This window comes from Prinia subflava, chromosome 4 (genome assembly GCF_021018805.1).
Source record: "Prinia subflava isolate CZ2003 ecotype Zambia chromosome 4, Cam_Psub_1.2, whole genome shotgun sequence".
Lineage (NCBI taxonomy): Eukaryota > Metazoa > Chordata > Aves > Passeriformes > Cisticolidae > Prinia > Prinia subflava.
The window spans coordinates 73,034,198-73,055,075 of record NC_086250.1 but is presented as its reverse complement, the minus strand read 5'-3'; the positions used below and the strand labels follow the sequence as shown (position 1 = coordinate 73,055,075).

Sequence of the window (20,878 nt, the reverse complement as noted above, 5' to 3'; positions counted from 1 at the left end):
TCTGTCTCTGCAGGTCCACATGCCACAAATCTCTGCTTTGCACACCCAGGGTGAGACCCACAGGGTTTCCAGCTGGAAATCTCCTTTTTTGGGAAAACAAACCCACCCCTCTCCCTGCACCATCATTGCTTTCTCTTGGTGTGCAAAGGACTCTTCCAACCCCCAGGCTTGGATGGTTGGGGCACAAAAGTTCTGTGCAGAGCCCAAACTTTGTGTTTTGAGCAAAAGGTGTGCAGAGCTTAAAAAAAGGGAGGAATCTGCCAGAGGCAGCGGCATTCCAAGGATAAATACTGTCAGAGGAGCGAGGTGGGAAGCCATCCCAGCTGCCGGGCAGTGCAGACCGTGGCGTTCGAAGGGAGGAGGAATGTGGACTGTAGGAACTTGCTCTTTACATGAAAAGCTCCACGCCTGAGCCCTGTGTTCGCTGTGATTTATTGCTGGCCTCGCTGAGGATGGGCCAGCTCCTGCCAGGGGGGGAGCTGTGCCACGCGTGTCCCTTGTCCCCTGAGGGACAGGCTGTGGACACCCAAGGGCAGGACACTGCTGCAGGAGGGGATGTGCTGGTTTGGAGCAGGGATGCTTTTCTGTCTGAGGAGAAGGGGAAAAAAGGAGCCTTCAGGTGCATTTCCAGCCCCTTTTCCCCTGAGGAAAAAAGCCAGACTTACCTCGTGGGAGCTGGGCAGGACCTAGTGCGAGGTGAGGCTCCAGCAGATCACCACAGCTGCAGCTTCCCATATCATAGTACGGTTTTAAACGCCTTCCCATGGAATTATCCTCCTCCAAAGGCTCTGTTGGGGGGCTCCTGCACCTCTGTTGGGTTAAAAGCACAGAATCCCCTGGCACCGAGGCACTGATGGGGCACAGGGGGAGATCCCGTGGCGCTGGACCCGCCGCTCGGCCATGAATGTGCACCCTGTTGTGGCAGGGAAGGCTCCTGGGGAGAAAATCAGCAAAAACGCTGGGAAAAACGGCTTTTAGATGGAGCCAGGGCCTATCTGGTTACAGGCTGCCTTCCTGCCACACAATGGCTGCTTTATGTCTCCGTGTGCTCTGCGGGATGTGCCCGTGTCCGTGCCCGCGTGTGATCCGTGAGCCTGGCTGAGACCAGGAGCCTGGAAATCACACGGAGCTCCTCCGAGGAGCTCCAGGATTCCATGGACATCCCATCCTCGTGCCCCTGGGATGTGTAGAAATCCCACTTGGGCAGCCTCTTCTGCTCCTCCGTCCATCTCTCGTCCCTGTGCGCCGGGAATTGCGGGGAGCTTTGTTGGAGCTCCTCCGTGATGGATTTCACTGCCTCTCTGGGCCAGTTAAAGCATTCATCTAAATGTTTGTAAAGTACCTGGCAGTGCCCTGTTCTTACCTCCTGCTTCACCTCCCACTTGCACCCCCAGTGTTGTGTATGGAATTAGAAATATTTTAGTTGCTCAGGCTAATATCGGGGTGCTGCTCCTGTGTGGGCACTGAGTTTTTGCACTCACCCAGCAAACCAAAGGATGCATTTCCTATGAATACATGAATCACCCCACTGAATCCCCCTCTCCAGCTGCAGTGTTTCCCCTTTTCTCAGCCTTTTGCACTTGCATTTCATTGTCAGGCATCCTAGCAGCAGACTATTGCAAGTGGAGCATGCCAGAGGGTTCATCAGGTGAGTGGATTTTTGTGGTGGTAGCCTGGAATGTTGGGATTTAGCTGGTTTTTAGACCTTTAAGTCCCTCTTGGTGTTTCTCGGGGTTAAAGGGGTTGTGTCTGTCTGGTTTTTGTGCCTGGACACCGTTTGGGGTTGAAATGCCTTTGGTGGTGGTATCACTCAGGTAATAAAAGGGTTTTGTAAATTTTAGGTGGTGCTTCACGCAGTAGCCATTAATAAAAACCTCTGGAAAACACAGCATACTAAAAGCTGTTTTAAAATGCAGGATAAGGATCAGTCTCAGCTCTTCCTCTGGCAGAGCCCCTGGGGATGTTAGAGGCATAACAGGGCAGTCAGCAAAACATTTATGGCCAAAGCTGCCGGGGATCCCTTTTAGGGGATTGTTCAGAGTCTCGTCCGTGGGTTTGACACCTGACTCCTGAGGAGAGGAAAACTGATTTATCCTGAGGAGCTTGGCACAGATAACCCGTGGTTGTTTTGTACCAACACCCAGCAGATCCTGGGGAAAGCAAAGCCCAGCTGGGGCAGACCTTTGGGGCTGCTGGGCTTTATTTTTATCTGTGTCTCGTGTAGATTGACCACGATGGACTTCTAATCTTCTCAGGTGTGTCCACGCCAAAGCCAGCTCATCACAGAGGCTTAGGCAGAAGGCATAACTTCCTTCCTTCCTAAGCTGGGAAGGAAAAATCTTCCTCCCCACAGGTAGACGCATTCCCTGCGTTTGTCACCTCTCCCAGGTGACAAATCCACTCCAGTTTAGGGTGCCACACCCTGGAGACCCAGCACTAGAGGGGCAGGTCTAGGTGAGGACTGGGCTTAAGCAGGAACAGCTTAATTCTGCCTCGGGTGGAAGGAAAAACCTTCCTCCCCACAGGTAGACGCATTCCCTGCGTTTGTCACCTCTCCCAGGTGACAAATCCACTCCAGTTTAGGGTGCCACGCCCTGGAGACCCAGCACTAGAGGGGCAGGTCTAGGTGAGGACTGAGCTTAAGCAGGAACAGCTTAATTCTGCCTCGGGTGGTGCCCAGGGCCTGTTCTCCAGCTCTAAATTCGCCCCATGAAGGGGAGGGGTGGGGACCGATGGCCTCAGGTGACTCAAAGCAAAAGGTGTGGAGCTAATCCAGCCCCAGCAGACCAAACTGCTGCTCTGCTTCTCCCAAGAGCCCTTTTCTTGTGAGTTTTTCCATCACAGAAACTGAAAACCTGGGATTTCAGATTGTTCCCAATGTTAAACATCATTGCAAGGTTGTTTTTATTTCCTTCTGGGCCTGTCCTCGCTGCAAAGACAGAGGTCCATGGCAGTGGTGTCACCGTGAGGGACACATTTGTCACCCCTGGTGCAGGCTGTGGGTCTTTGCTGTGCCAGGGAAGAGTCTGGGCATCAGCTTGGCTCACTGGGCTCTTCTTTCCGTGGAAGTGCTGAGGTTCCAGTGGAGTAAATCAGGAATTCCAGCCCTGTGGGTTTTTTATCTCAAAGTGCTGCAACCTTAAAAGAAGTCAAAAAACTCCCTAAAAGTCCAAAACGAGCCCCAAAAACTCAAAGCTCCCACAAAAGATCTGGAAGAAATAAGGGAGATTAAGCCAAAGATATTTCAGGTCTTGGCTGGGCCGTGGCCCTTCCCTCCTCATGGGGAGGAGGAAAACAGGAATGTCCCAAAGGTGTTGGTGCTCCCGGCTGGGGAGGGAAGGTTGGTCCCCGACCAAGATTTGGAGATGAACCTCAGGTTTGGATGCTCAGATTTTATTTGGAGTGACACCTTGTTGCAAAATTCCAACGTTGTGCTGAGGCTGAGGGAGTGGGAGGAAGAAGGAGCTGTGTAAATGTGGCGTTGCTTCCTGACCCGTCCCGCTCCGATGGTGTCAGAGGGAGCTCCTGGATCAGCCAGTGGCTTTATGAGAGCAGCTCCTGGTGCCCTGGAGGAGCAGAGAAGGAATTTCTGATCTTGCAGCAGATCCAGAGGAACCAAAGAGTCCCACGCTGGATCAGTGAGGCTGGAGAAGATCTCCAAGGCCATCGAGTCCAAGCTGTGCCCCATCCCCGCTTTGTCCCCCAGCCCAGGGCCCTGAGTGCCACATCCAGGCATTCCTGGAAAAGCTCAGGAAGGACAGGTCAGTGACAGGGCTGAGCAGGCAGGGGTGACCCCAGGGACAGTCTGGGAGATGAGATGTGACCGTGGAGGTGTGGCAGGGAGGGAGGCAGTGACTCCAGGGCTGCTGTGGGTGGGAATGTTGGGTCTCATCTCCTGCGTTTATCTTCTGTTCTAGGGAAAAGTCAGGGCTGTGGTGTCACTTAGTTGATTCATCAAAGCTTCAGGTGCCTCATTAAACTGTTCTTTATTGGGGTTTGGGCCAGAGTAGCTCCTGACAAGACAGATGATGGAGGATCTTGAATGAGGACCACAGCTTTTTGCAGATAATTTCGTGGGAAAACCTTCATGTTTTGACCTGTCTGGTTCTGTAGGGAAGAGCTGTGACCTGTGAGCCTGGAAAGTTCTCAGAGCTTGAATCACTGCATGGGGGCTTTGTGATTTATCAACATCACAGAATCCAGACCAGCTTGGGTTGGAAGGGACCAAAGATCATCCTGTTCCAGCCACGCTTTCCACTATCCCAGGCTGCTCCAAGCCCCATCCAACCCAGCCTTGGACACCTCCAGGGATGGGGCACTGAGCCCTTTCTGATGGGAAAAATCCTCCCAGTTATCATCCTGAAAGATGTCAATGAAGAGTTAATCACTGATGCCCTCACAGTTGAGATGACAAAAGCTGGAGGGCTGAGCTTTGAGTTCATCTTATCTTTAACCAAGTGTCCGTGTTGAGAGATGTCTTCTGCTCCTGTGTCCCTGCTGAGCGTGGTGACATTCCTGGAATGACTGATTTCTGAGCCTGGCTTTGGGTGAGATCCCTTCCGTGGTGTCCTGTCAGCACCTCAAGGGACAAAGTTCAGTTTGGCAGTTCAGGATTTGTCAGGGTAACTCCTGACTTTGAGGGACCTCGTTAGGGACCTGGTTTACCTCCCTGAAAACTCACCCTGGTGCCACTGATTGTCCCCTTCCTCCACCTCCTGAGGGTCTCTCCACTCAGCTCCCCAGAAGGGTCAAGAGGATATTGTTTTGAAATATTCACAAACCGAGTTCCCAGTCAAAGGAAACGTCCAGTAAAAATCAGCTGGGGGACATTTCCATGTTTGTGCTGAGCGGTGTTGGCAGTAACGCTCCAGAGCTGCAGTAGGTGAGGACAGGAGTGGTTTTTGCTCCAGGATTCCGTAGGACCAGCCCCTTTCCTGAGGGACAGGACACGGGGAATGGCTCCCACTGCCAGAGGGCAGGGCTGGATGGGATCTGGGGCAGGAATTCCTGCCTGGAATGGAATTGCCAGAACAGCTGGGGCTGCCCCTGGACCCCTGGAATGTCCAAGGTTGGACACTGGGGCTTGGAGCACCCTGGGGTAGGGGAGGGTGTCCCTGCTCGCAGCAGGGGGTTGGAACTGGGAGATGTTTAAGGCTCCTTCCAGCCCAAACCATTCCATGATTCCACAGCCTGAGCTCTTTACACTGGATGGGAGATACGGATGTGCTCAGCCTGTGGTACCAGGAGGATCACAGGGTGTCTCGTGTCCCTGATAATATTCCATATCCTGCAGGACTGGGAATGGAGCTGAAGCTAAAGCCGTGTCCCTCTATCTTTGCTCTCAAGGGTGAGGAGGTTTTACAGCAAGGCAGAAACTGGCACTGGTGACCCGAACAATCCCAGATGTCCGGGGCATTCCTGATCCTTGTCCCCAATTCCCTGGGCACTGAATCATCCCACCCACCCAGCCTTCTCCCCTGAAGCCCTTTGGGGTGGGTTAAAGGAGTCACCTGCAATGTGGGATCAAAACAGCTGTTCTTGCTCTCTTACGCTCCGTGCCAGGGGAAATTTCTTTATCAGACATCGCGTGACTTTTCACCTCTGAGTCCTGCATCTCTCTGCTCTCAGGGAGATCCTGACTCATCCTTGTCCTTCCATTAGCTGAAACCTCTTCTCTGCTGCAGCAGCAGGAGTTTCACTCTCTCCCCTGGCCCATCGCAGTCCCCTGGCTGGAATGCAGCTGCAAACGTTGTCTGACCTGGCACTGGAGCCCAACCGCAGCCACCCCGGAGTCGATCAACTCCCATCCTTTGATCCAACCCCAAGGCCCTCCATGGGTCTAGGCCACCCTCCTGTCCTACCCAGCCATGCCAGACCCTCCTTCCTCCCACAGCCACCTCATCCTCCACCAAAAAACATCTTTCTGTGGGGTGTGGCAGGATCTGGTGCTGTCCCAGCTGCCTCCCTCGTGCCCGGCTGCCTGGAGCTGGCTCCTCACCCCTGCCAGGGACAGGAGGGGCTTTTTGGGTGGCTGCGGAGGGGGAGCAAAGGCCTGGCCTGGCTGCATCTTCCTGGGAGCCATGGCCACGGTTTGAGCCGCTCTGCGTGTGATCCATCACCTCTGCTGCTGTCCCTCCCAGGCAGGAGCTGGTCTGAGCAGCCACAGGTTCCAGGGGGATCCCCTTTCCCTTCTCACCGCTCTCCCTGGCCCTGCTCCCCTTCCTTTGCAGAAATGCATTTTCCAAAGGCTCGAGAAGTTGGTTTAGGGCTGTCTTTTTGTTGGGTTTGTTTTTTGGGTTTTTTTTGTCTAATGGATTTCCTGTTTTTAATACAATTGAAAGGGTCTGAAATCCATGCTTTAGATTAACATATGCCAGCTAGATTAGGGCTAATCAGGGCGCAGGTCTGAGCAGATGCAGCGCGGGGCCAATCCCAGACCTGATTACGGCATCTCAGTGCTTTAATCGTCTCCCTCCCAAGGGCGATCAGCCCTGCTCTAATGCACCGCAGACCTCCAGCCCTCTCCTGCTCGGGTTTGTCACCACCCCTGGCAGGAAGGGCCGCCACGTCATCTGCTGAGGCGATTTGCGCTAATCCCACGCAGAGCGGGATCCGCGCGGCGCCGGCTCTCACCGACGCTTCCCCGCGCTCCCAGGGGCGGCCGGGCTCGGCCGAGCCCCCTCTGAATTACCTCACCCTCCCCAAACCACCCCCGTTGGGTGGCTGGGGCTCACCAGAGCCCGGGTTTGGACAGCACGGAGGGGTCGTGGCGTGGACGCCGCGTGGCCCGCGGGGGTGGCGGTGGCCGTGGCTCTGCTCCTTGGGTTGCCCGTGTGTGGTTTGATCTCCCCTGGGCTGACAACCCAAGTAACCCAAAGGGCTTAGTTGGCTTGTTGGTCTGGAGCGGGGATTTGAGGTGCATCCCAGGCCAGGGCTCCAGCTCTTGCTGAAACTGGGACGTGCTGAGGGGTCTGCTCCGAGATTTTCTTCAGCAGGACTGAGCCAGAGCTCTCCTCTCTCATGTGGCCTGACATTCCCGCTGGCCAGAAAGCGCCCTGGGAGCTGGGAACCTCCTCCTGACTCTGCTGAACACCAGCCAGGGAACCAATTCCCTGGGGAGCGTGGCCACCACCCCTCAGGCCAGGCAATCGGGAACGTTCCCGGCGCAGGGAGCGCGTTGGGACCCCGAGGGGAGGGACACGGAGAGCGCCGGGGTCACCCACCTGGCCAGCACGATTAACTCCTAAGCTTTCCTGTCTGCACAGGGAGTTATCCGAGGACACGGGGCCGCCTCCGTTATCAAACCAGTGCCCTTGGCGGGGCACAGCTCTGCCCCCACTCCCCAGCCCCAGGGGATTGCGCTGCTTTTTCGGGACAGCCTCGCTCGGGAGCCTGGTGTGGTGGCAGGGCTGGCCCTCCATCCCATGCTGCTGCTGCAAGGATGTTCTGTTCACATCAAAAAGCTGTTTTTTTCCCCCAGCAGGGGCGTGGGTAATTTCTGAAATGTCTAAATGATCCCCCTTGTCCAAGCCAGAGGTGGAGGTGGGCACAGGGATAATACCGCAGTGGTGGAGTTTCTCCTCCCAGCCCGCAGGATTTCCATTCCCCTCCCCTGCCCAGCTCTCTCGAGTGCTCCTCGCTGTTTTTTCCACCTCTTCCCACCCTTCACATCCCAGTAACCCTCAGGGGCCTCCTTGTTTTGTTCTCACCTCGGTTGGTGTTTCCTGGCTCACCAGGACTCGCCTTTGGCACTGCGGCGTTTTCCTCCCAGCCCGGAGCTTTGCCAGCTCCATCCTCAGCCTGGAGGCGTCCGATCCCTTCCTGCAGCTGGGCCAGCCTTGGGAAAAGCTGTTCCTGCTTTGCTGGACCCGTCCATGCCTGGGGAAGGGCTGAGGAGGGGGATTGCTCTCCTTTCTGTTTTAGGTGTCAGTGACAGGAGCACGTCTGGCTTGGCCAGGGCTTGTTGGTCCCCGTGAGGGGAGAAGGACCCGGCTGGGGCGGAGAGGGAGCAGGAGGAAGGGAATTGTGTTGGAGAGGGGCTGTAATGGATGCACAGCAACGGGATCCTCTCACGTGGGGAGGAGTTTGAGTGACCTGCAGAGTTACAGGGGTGGGAGAAGCTGAATTTGTCCCTTTTTCAGCCCCACAGTTCCCAGTTCTGGGTGTATCAAGAGGAAGATGCGTGTAGGGAGTGCGTTCCTCGTCAGGGGGTGATCCCTGATGGGCTGTGGGGTGGGTGGGAGCAGGCCCTGCCTCCAGGAAATCTCATCCCGATGGGTTTGGCTGAGCAGATCCCTGCTGGACCAGCCCAAAACATGGCCAGGTTGGGTTCCTCCTCCAAAAATTATCAAAAATTATAAAAAATTATCAAAAATTGTTATTCCTTTCCTCCTCACCCTCATTCCCTGCCTGCAGCCGCACAGCCCCAGGTGCGCACCCCAGGGTGCTGCAGCCCCATCCCATCCCATCCCATGGATCTCATCCCATCCCATCCCATCCCACCCCATCCCATCCCATCCCATCCCATCCCATCCCATCCCATCCCATCCCATCCCATCCCATCCCATCCCATCCCATCCCATCCCATCCCATCCCATCCCATCCCATCCCATCCCATCCCATCCCATCCCATCCCATCCCATCCCATCCCATCCCATCCCATCCCATCCCATGGATCCCATCCCATCCCATCCCATCCCATCCCATGGATCCCATCCCATCCCATCCCATGGATCCCATCCCATCCCATCCCATCCCATCCCATCCCATCCCATCCCATCCCATCCCATCCCATCCCATCCCATCCCATCCCATCCCATCCCATCCCATCCCATCCCATCCCATCCCATCCCATCCCATCCCATCCCATCCCATCCCTGCTCCCACCCCATGGGCTCCATGGAGAGCAGCTCCAGCACAGCCAGGCCACAGCTGGGTGGGGGCCATGGTCCTTCCTGGCTGCTGCTTTTCGTGGAACTGGGTGGGAGGGAACTCGAGAGATCGTCCAGTTCCAGCCCAGACCGTGGCCTTGCACTGCCCCAGGCTGCTCCAACCTTTCCTTGGATATTGCAGGGCTCCAGGGATTCTCTGGCAATTCCATTCCAGGCACGAATTCCTGCCCAAGATCCCACCCAGCCCTGCCCTCTGGCAGTGGGAGCCATTCCCTGTGTCCTGTCCCTCTGTCCCTTGTCCCCAGTCCCTCTGCAGCTCTCCTGGAGCCCCTCCAGGCCCTGGAATGTTCTGGAAGCTCTCCCTGGATCCCTCCCTTCTCCAGGGGAACATTCCCAGCTCTCCCAGAGCAGAGGGGCTCCAGCCCTGGGAGCAGCTCTGGGGCAGGGTTGGAATTGCTGGAACTGCTCCAGCAGCTCCTCACAGAGTCGAGCCCCCTCCTGCAGGCAGAACAGCTCCCACCACCCCCAGACCCCCCCAGACCCCCCCCAGACCCACCCCCAGCACCCCCCAAACCCCTCAGGGAGCTCAGGGCCTCCCCCCTTCATCCCCAGCCCCCCACGGCAGCGCTGTCCCTTGTGTCCCCGCAGGGCTGGTGCAGATCCCCGTCAGCATGTACCAGACCGTGGTGACCAGCCTGGCGCAGGGCAACGGCCCGGTGCAGGTGGCGATGGCGCCGGTGACCACGCGGATCGCCGACACGGCCGTCACCATGGACGGGCAGGCGGTGGAGGTGGTGACCCTGGACCAGTGACCCCGCGGCGGCGGCACCGCGGCGCCTCTCATCCTCCTCCTCTTCTTCGTTTCTTTATTTTTTGGGGTTTTTTTTTTTTACGCCTCTCCAGAGATGCAAATCAGGTGGCATTCGAGTCTCTCTCGGATTTGGAAAAGGTTTTGTTGACTTTTTTTTTTTTTTTTTTGGGTAAAACGAGAAAAATTGGAAAAAAAAGAGAAAAAAAGAACAAATCCTGGCGGAGGATTGTGTGTAAAGTGCGTTTTTCTAGAGCCACTCTGCTCTCAGAGGAGGGAGAAGCCAAATTGCAAGGGGACTTTGATTCCGAGGAGGTGGAAAAGAAAATGAAAATAAAGCGACCCTTTATGCCCCGTTTTCCCCCCGTGTGGGATCGAGCAGGAGGAGGCTGGGGGGACAGCACGGACACCCTCGGCCAGCACCGACCTCGACAGCAAATTAGGTAACAAAGATTTTAATATGGACTTTTATATTCAAAAAAAAAAAAACCCGCCCTGGAAAAAAAAAAAAACAAAAACAAACAACAAACAAAAACCACAAAGAAAAAACCAACAAACCACCAAAAAAAAAAAGGTTTGGAAAAAAAGACTCCTCTCCTGGGAAGAAGAAAAAAAAAGAAATTAAAAAACAAAAATAAAATGCATGTGTGACTGCAGGGGGGTGGAGCCCTCCCGGAGGGATGATGCTCTTCCAGGAGCCTGCCGGAGGATCCGCGCCCCGCCCGGCTCCCCTTGGTGCACACTGGAGACCCCTTCCTACTTCTCTGCTCTCTACCTGCCATTTGAGATCCTCGGGGTCTCTTCGTTTGGGTTTTTTTTCTTTTATTATTATTATTATTGTTGTCGTTGTTGTTGTTATTATTATTATTTCCCGGTTTCGCGGCTCTGCACCGGAGCGGAGGCGCCTCCGAAGGGGCTCCGGCTGCGTCCCCCCCCCTCTTTTTTTCCCCACAGCATTCCCGGGATTTCCCTCAGCCAGGAGCCGCCCCGGGCTCATCCCATTCCCTGCTGCCACCCCCGGCCTCTCCTCCTGCCATTCCCACTGGAAAAGCTTCTCCTGAAGGGGGGATGAGAGTGAGACCCTTCCCTTTGGGGGCCCCTCTGCGCCCCTGCCCCAGCCCGGTCCTGCCCTGTGCCTCTCCCAGCACGGTTTTAACCCCAAAATCCTTCCCAGGAGGGTTAAAAAACGCCTTTGTGGTGGGGTGGGGGTGTTTTTTTGGGGGGCAGATTTTCCTCAGCATCCTCATGGGCCAAACCGTGGTGCCCAACCAAACCCCACCCACCCCCCAAGCACTTCCCGTGGGATTTAATTTTTGGGGTTATTTTGGGGGGGTTTCTATTATGATTTCCAAGTGGCTGTTCAAGTTCTCGACGTCTCGGCTCCGCCTTCGAGGAGGTTTTCAGATTCTTGTATTTACTTGTTTTATACAGGGGGGGAAACGAAACCCCCCAAAAACGAACCTATCAAATGTTCTTTGTATACAGTTCTTGGGTCCTTTTTCCGAGGGGAGGGAGATCTTTCCACAAAAACAGTCCTGGTTCTCCAATTTATGAAGTTTTTTGGGTTTTTTGGTTCGTTTTTTTTTTATTTTTCCCCTAAGGATTATTTTTTTAATCGTCGTTGTGGAGATGTCGGTGGCTTTCCAAGTCAGTGTTTCTTTGGCAATGAAATGAGGTTCTTTTATCCCACCCTCCCCCCAAAAAAGAGACAAAAACCAGGCCAATAGCAGAGCATGGACCCCCCCTTGTTTTCCCGGTGTCTCTTATTGCCTCATTCAATAAATTGTTACAAATGTGTCTACCCCAGTGTCCAGCTCGCCTGTTTTGGGGGGATTTGGGGTGACTTTGGGGAATATTTGCCATCCCTCCCTTCCTGGTGACTGTTTTGGGGTTTGGTCCCTGCCCCCTCCCACGCTGGGGCCGGAGAGGAGGAGCTGAGCATCACCAGGATGATGATTTTTTTGGGGTTAATCCTTTTTGTTTTGGGGCTTAATCCTTTCTTTTTGGAGCAATTAATCTCATTTTCATCCTCCAGCATCAACCTTGGGAGTGCTGGAGCATCTCCCCATGCTCCCACCCAGGGGCTGAGCAGCTTTTTGGGGTGAATTCCTCCATTTCCAGCCCCAAGTTGATGATTTTTGGGAGCACAAACCCAAGGAGGAGCCGGGAAACGCAGGGATGGGTTTCAGCAGCTTTATTGGAACCGTGGGTGCTGGATTTGCTGGGTCCAGGGAATCCTGCGGGGGCTCCTGGTGGCCTGGGGCGAGAGGAAGAGGAAAAAGCTGGAAGGACAAAGAGGAGGAAGGAGTGGGGCTGCTTCCTTGGAGATGCTCCCGTGGGCTGGAGCGGATCCCATCAGAGGTGCTGGGAGGGTGACCGGGGGTTTTGGGGACCTCTGGGGACCCCAGGACATCCCTGGGGTGCCCCAAAGGGGCCCCGGATGCGGCAGCAGGGCCGGGGGAGGCGGCAGACGCTGCCGGGAGGGTTTAATCTTCGTTAATCGGCCTTTAATAAGCGGGTCGGGGCCTCCTGCTGGGGCGGCTCCTGCGGCCCCCGAGCACCAACAGCCTCTGCCTCGGACTGGGAGAGACTGGGGGGATGTACCAGTAACCCCCACCTCGGACTGGGAGAGACTGGGGAGGCTGGACCAGTAACTCCCACCTCGGACTGGGAGAGACTGGGGGGATGTACCAGTAACCCCCACCTCGGACTGGGAGAGACTGGGGGGATGTACCAGTAACCCCCACCTCGGACTGGGAGAGACTGGAGGGGCTGGATCCCGCACCAGTAACTCCCATTTAATACTGGGAGAGATTGGAGGGGCTGGAGCTGCACCAGTAACTCCCATTTCATACTGGGAGATACTGGAGGGGCTGGATCCTCTCCCTCCCCCAACCCTACAGGGGGCTCCCCAGGCACTGGGGGGGTCTTTGTGTGGATTTTCTGCCCCTACCCCCCATCCCAGCCCCGCTGTGCCCACGGGGGGCCCTGAACGTGCAAAATGTGACCCCAAATTGCAGCATTTGACCCCAAAAATGCCGGCGGACGCTCAGGGCGAGCTCTGAGGGGGGATGGAGGGGGGCTCTGGGGGCCCCCCAAGAGGAGCCGACCCCGGGCAGGGCCGGTCCCGGTGGGCAGGGCTGGTCCCGGTGGGCAGGGCTGGTCCCGGTGGGCACGGCCGGTCCCGGTGGGCACGGCCGGTCCCGGTGGGCAGGGCTGGACCCGGTGGGCACGGCCGGTCCCGGTGGGCGTGGCCGCGCTTGGGGCGGAGCCTCTGGGGAGGGGCGGTGCCTCCGGGGGTGTGGTCGGTGGGCGTGGCCTATGGGGGTGTGGCCTCTGGGCGGGGCTGGGGATGCCCCGCCCCTGACCCCCATCCCCCCCCGCAGGGCAGGGCCCCACTGCAGGGTGGGGGAGGGGCTAAATCCAGCTCTGGGGGAGGAGTCAGGGGATGGACGGACAGACGGACAGATGGACAGATGGACAGGTGATGGAAAGGGTGGGGGAGGGAGGGAGGGAGGGAGGGAGGGATGGAGGGAGGGAGGGAGGGATGGACAGACGGACGGATGGACGGATGGAGGGATGGAGGAATGGATGGATGGATGGACAGATAGATGGATGGGTGGACAGACAGACGGATGGATGGATGGGTGGACAGACAGATGGATGGATGGATGGACAGACGGATGGATGGATGGATGGATGGATGGATGGATGGATGGATGGATGGATGGATGGATGGATGGGTGGACAGACGGATGGACGGATGTCTCCACAGCTGGATAGACAGACAGACAAGGGATGGGTTTCCACACAGCCAATGGATGCGGCTGCAGGGATGGACAGACGTTGGGTGTTCATTACCTGGACGAGCAGACGGATGAACGGCCAGACAGACACACAGACACCTGTGCCCCCACGGCCCCCACCTGCCCCAGGAGGGCGATGGGGACCCCCGTCCGTCCGTCTGTCCGTCCCTCCCCGCCCCCCGGCGCAGGGAGGATGATTGGAGCGTGCAGCCTAATCCAGCGTGATCCAATCTCCGCGGGCTTATGCCGAAAGCTCCGTAATCACCCCGCGCTGCCCTACATATCCCGGCCACCCCGGCCACCCCGGCCCGGCGTGGGGGAAGGGGCTGCACAGCCCCAACCCCTGCACGGCCCGGAGCTGCCCCTGCCAGGGACAGTCCCTGTCCCCTCAAAGCTGGCACCGTCCTGCACCAGAGGACAGGCAGGGGACGTGTGGCAGCTGCCACCGCCAGCTGCTTCATCCATCCGTGCCTCAGTTTCCTCCCTCTGCAGGGATCCAGGAGCAGGGGTCGGATGTGGGAGCAGGGCTGGATCCGGGGCTGGGGCAGGGGCTGGTGGCCTAATCCCACCCCCGCAGGGCCCTGCCCGGACCGCGGGGCCGGATCAGCCCTTGACGCCCGGAGTCACACGGGGACACGTGGCCACGCTGCTCCAATGACCGCTATCCCGCACATCCCGCTTTTCTCCTGTGCCATGGAAACGGGCTGGGATGCCAGACCCCCCTCTCGGGCCGGGGGGCGGCTCAGCATCTCCATCCCCCCATACCACAGGACAGCCACAGCATCCCTGAAATCCACACTGGATGGAGCGGGACCCTCCCCGGACCCCAGGGAACCCTCCCCGGACCCCAGGGAACCCTCCCCGGACCACAGGGGACCCTCCCCGGACCACAGGGGACCCTCCCCGGACCCCAGGGAACCCTCCCCTGACCCCAGGGAACCCTCCCCGGACCACAGGAGACCCTCCCCGGACCCCAGGGAACCCTCCCCTGACCCCAGGGAACCCTCCCCGGGCCCCAGGGAACCCTCCCCGGGCCCCACAGGGCCCTCCCAGCCCAGCAGCAGAGCCCTGGGGGGTTGGGGGGTGCCGGGGGGCGCCGGGGGTCGTGTCCGCGGCGGTGCCCCGGGGCCGTAGTTGGCAAGTCTAGAACCACCGGATCCTGCTACCGCACCAGTGTGAGTTCTACCATTGCCAAAGGCAGCCCCGGGGCCGGGCCCCGCCGGCCGCCTCCCGGCAGCCAGGCCCGGCCTGAGGGACACGGGGCCGCGGTGCCGGGCCTGGAGAGCTGCAAAGAATAGGAGAAATAGATGATTCCACCCATCGGGCCAGAAAACCCCGCGGGCTCAGCCCCAGGGAATCGCCAGCGCCGTGCCCGGCAGGGGACGAGGAGCGCGGGGTCCATCCCGCCGGCGATGGCCACCACGAGGACACGGCCTGGCCGAGGTGTCCCCGTGGGCTGGGACACCACGTTGGGGTGGACAGCGCCTCGATGTCACCACGGCTGGGGTGCGATGGGCATCCCCTCCCACCCCGGCAATTCCAGAGGGGCTCCCACCACCCCATCCCAGCACCCCCCGCCCAAACCCCACCGCTCCTCCGCCCCCGCCCCGGCGCTGCTCTCTCCGCCCTCTCCCATATTGGCACTACACATAATTGCTCAAAAGCTACAAATCAAAGCAAAAATGTGCTAGTGCCAAAACGGGCCAGGCGGCGTCGGCGACGGCCCCGCGGGGCTCGCGGGTCTTTCTCTGCTCTGTTTATGGCCCTATGGTAATTCACTGACCGCGGGGTTGCACAGTGAATTCTACCAGTGCCATACACAGAACAGGAGTAGCGAGCTCGCACCTGCCTTTCCTCCCCTGCATTTCCACCCAAATCCTCCACGAGCAGGAGCCCGACGCCCCCGGCCCTGGAACGGCGACAGGGAAAAATGGGAATCGATTATTATTGATTGGCAGAACGATTCGGGAATGGCCGAGGGAGGGGAGATGCTCACCCCCGGTGCCTCCTCTCCGGGGAGGGCGGGGAGGATCCAGTCCCCAGCTCAGCCGGTGGATTTTTTGGGAGGGGGGTGCTGGAAGCCATTTCCCAGCCACCGCCTTTGCAGGGTTATCCAGGAATCCCAGCCCCAGCTCCGCCACCCCCGGGATGGCTGCAACCCCCCAGAACGGCCCCAGAACCCCAAAACGCTGCAGCTTCCCCCAGATGGCCACAAGCCCCCCCAAAAGCCACAGGTCTCAAAATGCTGCAAAGCCTCCGGATGGTTCCACACCCCTCGGAACACCACAATCCCTCCGGGTAATTCCAAACTATCCAGACGGCTGCAGCCCCCCTAAAACGTTTCAACCCCCAAAGGTCGCAACCCTGGATGACTGAAAGCCCCCCCAAATTTTGCAACTCCTCTGAACGGCTGCAAGACCCCAGAAGGTTGAAATCCCCCCTGGATGGTCACAGGCACCCCAAAAATGTTGTAACATCCTCTGGATGCTTTTGAAGCATCCAGATAACTTGAATTCCCCTCCAAAAAAATTACTGCAACCCCCCTGAAAGGTTAGGATTCCCCTGAATGGCAGAACCGCCCAAAACGCTTGAGAAGACTCTGGATGGCTCCAGACCCTCCAAAACTGCAACACCCCAAAAAGGACACAAAAAGACCTTCCTGGATGGCTGCAAACCCCCAAATGGCTGCGAGCCCCCCCAAAGGCTGAGCCACCCCCCAGACGGCTGCAAACCCTCCAAAACTCACAAACCGCCGTTGTTGCTGAAGATCCTCCAAGAGCATGGGCCCACCCAAAGGATGCAGATCCCCCCAAGTGGTTGAGACCCCCTGGAAGGCCGCAGACCCCCCAAAAACTTGCAACCCCCTCGGATGGTGGCAAAGCCCCCCCGGCTGGCTGCGGACCCCCCGGCTGGCACGGGCACCGTCCCCAGCGGCCGCGGCAGTGGCGGAGGACGAGGAGGAGGAGGAAGGCACAAAGTCTCCTTTGTGTGGGCGAAGCCGAGGCCCCAACGAGCCGAGCGGCCCCGGATGAGCTCAGGGTGCCCCGGATCCGTGCTGGGAGCTGACCCCTCTCAAGGACACGGCCCCCAGCCCCTCACACCCCGCCCGGCCTCGAATTTGGGGACAGAGATGAGCAGTGGCGCTGGCTGGGCTTGGCCATCGCCGTGGTTTGGGGAGCGTCGCGCACGGAGGGGTCAGTGCCAGCAGGGACAGACTTGTCCCTGTCCCCAGCCTGTGCCCACCTTTGGGGCCCCAACAGCAACGCCCCAAAAATCCCAGAGAAGCCCCAAAGCCCCGTGGCACTCAACCAAGCAGCCCAAAAACGAAGAGAAGCCCCCCGTGACCACAGCGCTGTCCTCACCTGGGGGACACCGCCCTGGTGCCACAGTGCCTTGGGGACAGCGCTCTGGGGGACGCGGGCGAGGCCGAGCCCGTCGCCATCCTTGGCGTGACTTTGAGCGCGACGCCTTCGCCCTAATCCGCGTGGCCCGGGCACGGCTCCAGGCGGGCCCCGGCCGCTCCCGCCGGCCGCCCGCGCCCCAAGGCCGGCCACAGCCTCGGGGTGCCCCCTGTGTCCCTGTCCCCCGCCTCCGCCCAGGGCCGCTGCGGCAGCCCCGGGGCTGAGCCAGCCCCTCTGCGGAGCCGCCGCACCCCGGCTCGTGACGTTGGGAGCTGCCGCATTGCGGATGTTGCCCCCCCGGGGCCCCCCCGGCCCCGCTCCCCCAGCCCCCTCCGGGGGGTTCTGCCGCAAGGCCCGGGGCCTTCAGCACGGGGACAGCAGGGTCCCCTGGCCCTGAGCCGCGTTTTGGGGGCCAACGGGGCAAAACGCCATCCCCGAAGCCAAAAGGCCGCCGGAGTCACCTGCGGATGGTGGCGGCACCGACAGTACCAAGATGGTGCTCGGCCACTGCCCCGGCCGGGGACAGGGACACGGTGGCTCCTGAGGTGGCCACTGCCAGTGCCACCCCTGCCATGGGGGGCAGAGGGGGTGGGCACCCGGCTGCCATCGACACCCTGAGACGGGAGGCTGCAGGTGCCCATCCCTGGGAATGGCCAGGTGGGAATGGGAACGGGAACGGGAATGGGAACGGGGACAAGGACAAGGAGGGAAAGAGTTGGGGATGGGGACAGAGACAGGAACGGGGACAAGGACAAGGAGATGGGATGAGAAGGAGAAGGAGAAGGAGAAGGAGAAGGAGAAGGAGAAGGAGAAGGAGAAGGAGAAGGAGAAGGAGAAGGAGAAGGAGAAGGAGAAGGAGAAGGAGAAGGAGAAGGAGAAGGAGAAGGAGAAGGAGAAGGAGAAGGAGAAGGAGAAGGAGAAGGAGAAGGAGAAGGAGAAGGAGAAGGAGAAGGAGAAGGAGAAGGAGAAGGAGAAGGAGAAGGAGAAAGGGACGGGGACAGATAAAGATGGGGATGGAAACAGGAGACAGACAGGGACAGAAATTTTGTCGGGGATAGAGAAGAGGATGCGGATATGGCTTGGGATAGGGACAGGGATGGAGACAGAGCCGAGGACAGGGACAGGGACAGTGACGGAGCTGCCGTGTGCAGGTGGGAGCCCCATTTTGGGGTTAAACCGGGCGGATTTGTGCCGCAGTGCCCGAGCCCCCAGCCATGCTCCCCGCCCAGCGGCCGGGGAGCTCCCCCTCACCCCACAGCAGCCCCCAGCCCGGGGCAGGACCCCACCCTGCCACCCCCGACTGAGGTTTGGTGTCCCCAAGCAGGGCTGGGGACACGCCTGAGCCCCCCCGGGTCCCTCCACGCTCCGCAGCACCGGGCGGGGCAGGGGGGGCAGGGGGTGCGCGCCCCGAGGGTTGGGGGGCTTGGGCAGAGCCCCCGAGCAGCGCCCCCGTGTTCAGGGGTCCCCCCGGCCGGGCTTTCGTTACCGGCGCAATTTGGTGACAGCGGAGCTGCCCTCGGGGCTGCGGGGCGGGCACGGATCGCAGCCGGGGGCCGGGGGAGGCACCCCAGGACCCCCAGAGAGCCCCCCCGGGCTGCGGCGGCCGCGGGCGCTGCGGCTGCGCCCCGATTTCGTTGTCGCTCGCATCGCCCCGCCGGGACGCGGCCGCTGCGACACCGCCCCGACGGCAGCGCTTGGGGGGACCGGGGGCACCGGGGGGCGCGGGGGGCGCGGGGAGGGGGCGATAACGGGGGGCGCAGCCCGGAGGGGTCGGGGGGACCCTCACGTCGAGGAAAGGCGGGGAGAGGGGGGAACGCAACGCCCCGGGCTCGTGTCCTGGCAGGAGCGGGAGCGGAGGGAAGGGAGCGGTTCAAGGGGGGGTCCCCGAACCCCGGGGGGGTCCCCGCAGGACCCGACCCCCCCCGGGGCCGAGGGCCGCACTCACCTCTGCTCCGGGCGCTGCCTCGGCTCCGGGCGGCCACACCGGGACCCGACGGGGGGGTCACCGTGGGGCTGGGGGGGACAGACGGACACGGGACCGCCCCCCCCCGCCACCCCGCATCCCCCGGGGGGGTCCCCGCCGCCGCCCGCCGCCCCGGCGCTCGCCCAAGTGGCGGGGAGCGGCGGCGGCGGCGGCCTTAGCCCGGCCGGGGGACCCCCCCTGCGGCTCCCAATTGGCCCAGGTGCCCCGGAAGGTGGAGCCGGGCCCGGGGCGGGGAGGGGGGGGACGGGCTCACCTTGGGCCGCCCCCCCTCCCACGCACCCCACCCCCGGGGCCGCCCCGGCGGGGCCAGCGGCGCTCCCCGTGCCCCCCGGTCCCCCAGCGGGCAGCCCCGGCGGGCGATGGCCGGGACCCCCCGAGGGCGGAGGACGGAGCGGGGGCTCCTGGGCAGGCGGACGAGACCCCCCCGCTCCATCCCTCGCTGCGCTCCGTGGGGTGGGAGGCGGTGCCCGCCCATCCCCGCGGCCTCGGGGCGGGCGGCTCCGTCCCGGCGGCGGCGGCGGCGGCGGCGGGCAGGGCCCGGGGAAGGCTGAGCCCCGACCGGCGGTTCCTTCCCCTTGGGGGGGCATTTTTATAGCCGGTGCCGGCCCGCCCCGGGGCCGCCGTCGGGGCCGCTCACCGGCTGTCGGACACCGGAGCCGCGCACCTGAGCCGCCCCGCCGCCGCCGATCCGGTTTCCCGCTCGCTGAACTCCCCCCACATCCCCCCGCGGGGCCGGGGGGGGAAGGAAACCGATCCCGAGCCCCCCCGCGCCCCTCGCATCGCGACAGGAGAGGCGCAGCTGCCGCCGCCCGCCCCGAGGGGACCGGGACGGGCGGGGGGGCCGCGACCCCCGGGTGGGGCTGCGGGGGGGCTGCGATGGAGCCGGGGGTGGGAATCGCTTCCCGGTTGTCCCGGGGCCCGGAGGGGTCCCGTCCTTTTGCCAGCCCTGCAGCCACAGGGATGGCGAGCACCCCTCCGCCCCCCTCCTGCTAAAATTATATCCCACCCCCCAAAATTCCCCTTTCTGTCCCCAGACTAAACCGCCCCCCCCGCCCCCAAATCGCACACGAACTCCCCCAGCGCAATAACGCGGGTTCAAACCAGATAGAAAAATATAAAAATAAAAATAAAACCTATAAAAATACGAACGCATAGAAATATAAACATATAGACCCATTAATCTCTCGGGGGGGTCAGTGCCCGCCCCCGCCCCCGAGGTGCGTGTGCAGCGCTGGGCTCCAGCGCCGCAAACCAGCCCGACCAGTTTGGGGCCGGGCTGCCCGCTGGGACCGGGATCGGGTTGCCGCAGGCCGGGATGGAGGGTGGGAGAAGCCATCGGTGCTTCCCGGGGATTCTTTGGTGGGAGTTAAACCCCCCAGGCCGTGCAGCAGAGGGGCGCTGGGGCAGGGGGAGCCCCCCAGGAGGGAAGGACAAGGGGAGGAGGATGATGATGATGGGTCCTGGGATTGGGATGTCCTTGGGATGCTGCTCCGTGCGGCCCTGGGGTGGTGCTGGGGAGAGGAGGGCCCTGGGGGGGTTCCCAAACCCAGGGACCCCGGGGTGGGCCTGGGGTGTGGGGGCACCTCTGGTGGTCCCCAAGACCTGGCGTGGCCCCACGACCCAGGGGTGGTCCCCAGGGATGGACTCCGCAGGAAGTCCCTGGGATGGCCCCTACATCCCATCGGATGCTTCCCAAAATTCCAGGAGGGTCCTCAAGCAGGAAGGCAGCCAGGGTGGTCCCCAGGTGCAAGGAGGGTCCCCAGGAGGGTCCTGGAGACCTCAAGACGCTTCTGGAGCCTCCAGGATTATCCTCAAGAATAGAAGAACCCCAGAAGGTTCCCAGAAGTCAGGATGAGCCTCAAGACCCCAGGATGGTGTCCAAGAGCCTGGGATGGTCCCTGGGACCCCAGGATGGCTCCTGAGACTCCAGAACTGTCCCCAGGGTGGAAAGCGTCCCAAATAATCCCAGCAATGATCCCTCCCCGAGA

At 60.6% G+C, this 20,878-nt stretch overlaps 2 protein-coding genes across 4 annotated transcripts in view; one reads left to right on the top strand and one right to left on the bottom strand.

The window, feature by feature from the left end:
* The window catches only part of NRF1 (nuclear respiratory factor 1), a 67,595-nt gene extending 57,385 nt beyond the window's left edge, over positions 1-10,210 (top strand). For 2 of the 3 annotated variants that reach the window (XM_063397168.1, XM_063397169.1), the window contains 2 exons: positions 1,598-1,648; positions 9,540-10,210. In XM_063397168.1, the coding sequence (XP_063253238.1) occupies positions 1,598-1,648; positions 9,540-9,703 (215 nt within the window). In that variant the 3' untranslated portion in view covers positions 9,704-10,210. The remainder of the gene's footprint in view (positions 1-1,597; positions 1,649-9,539) is intronic. The other variant, XM_063397170.1, reaches the window with a different exon arrangement.
* A 2,538-nt stretch (positions 10,211-12,748) lies between these two features.
* Positions 12,749-19,670, bottom strand: LOC134549469 (collagen alpha-1(I) chain-like). The gene is made up of 5 exons (XM_063395012.1): positions 19,528-19,670; positions 18,852-18,919; positions 18,393-18,742; positions 16,868-17,248; positions 12,749-13,018 (listed from the first exon to the last, which is right to left on the bottom strand). Exons 1-5 carry the CDS (start codon positions 19,668-19,670, stop codon positions 12,749-12,751), a joined length of 1,212 nt encoding a protein of 403 aa, XP_063251082.1.
* Between the last annotated feature and the right edge of the window lie 1,208 nt (positions 19,671-20,878).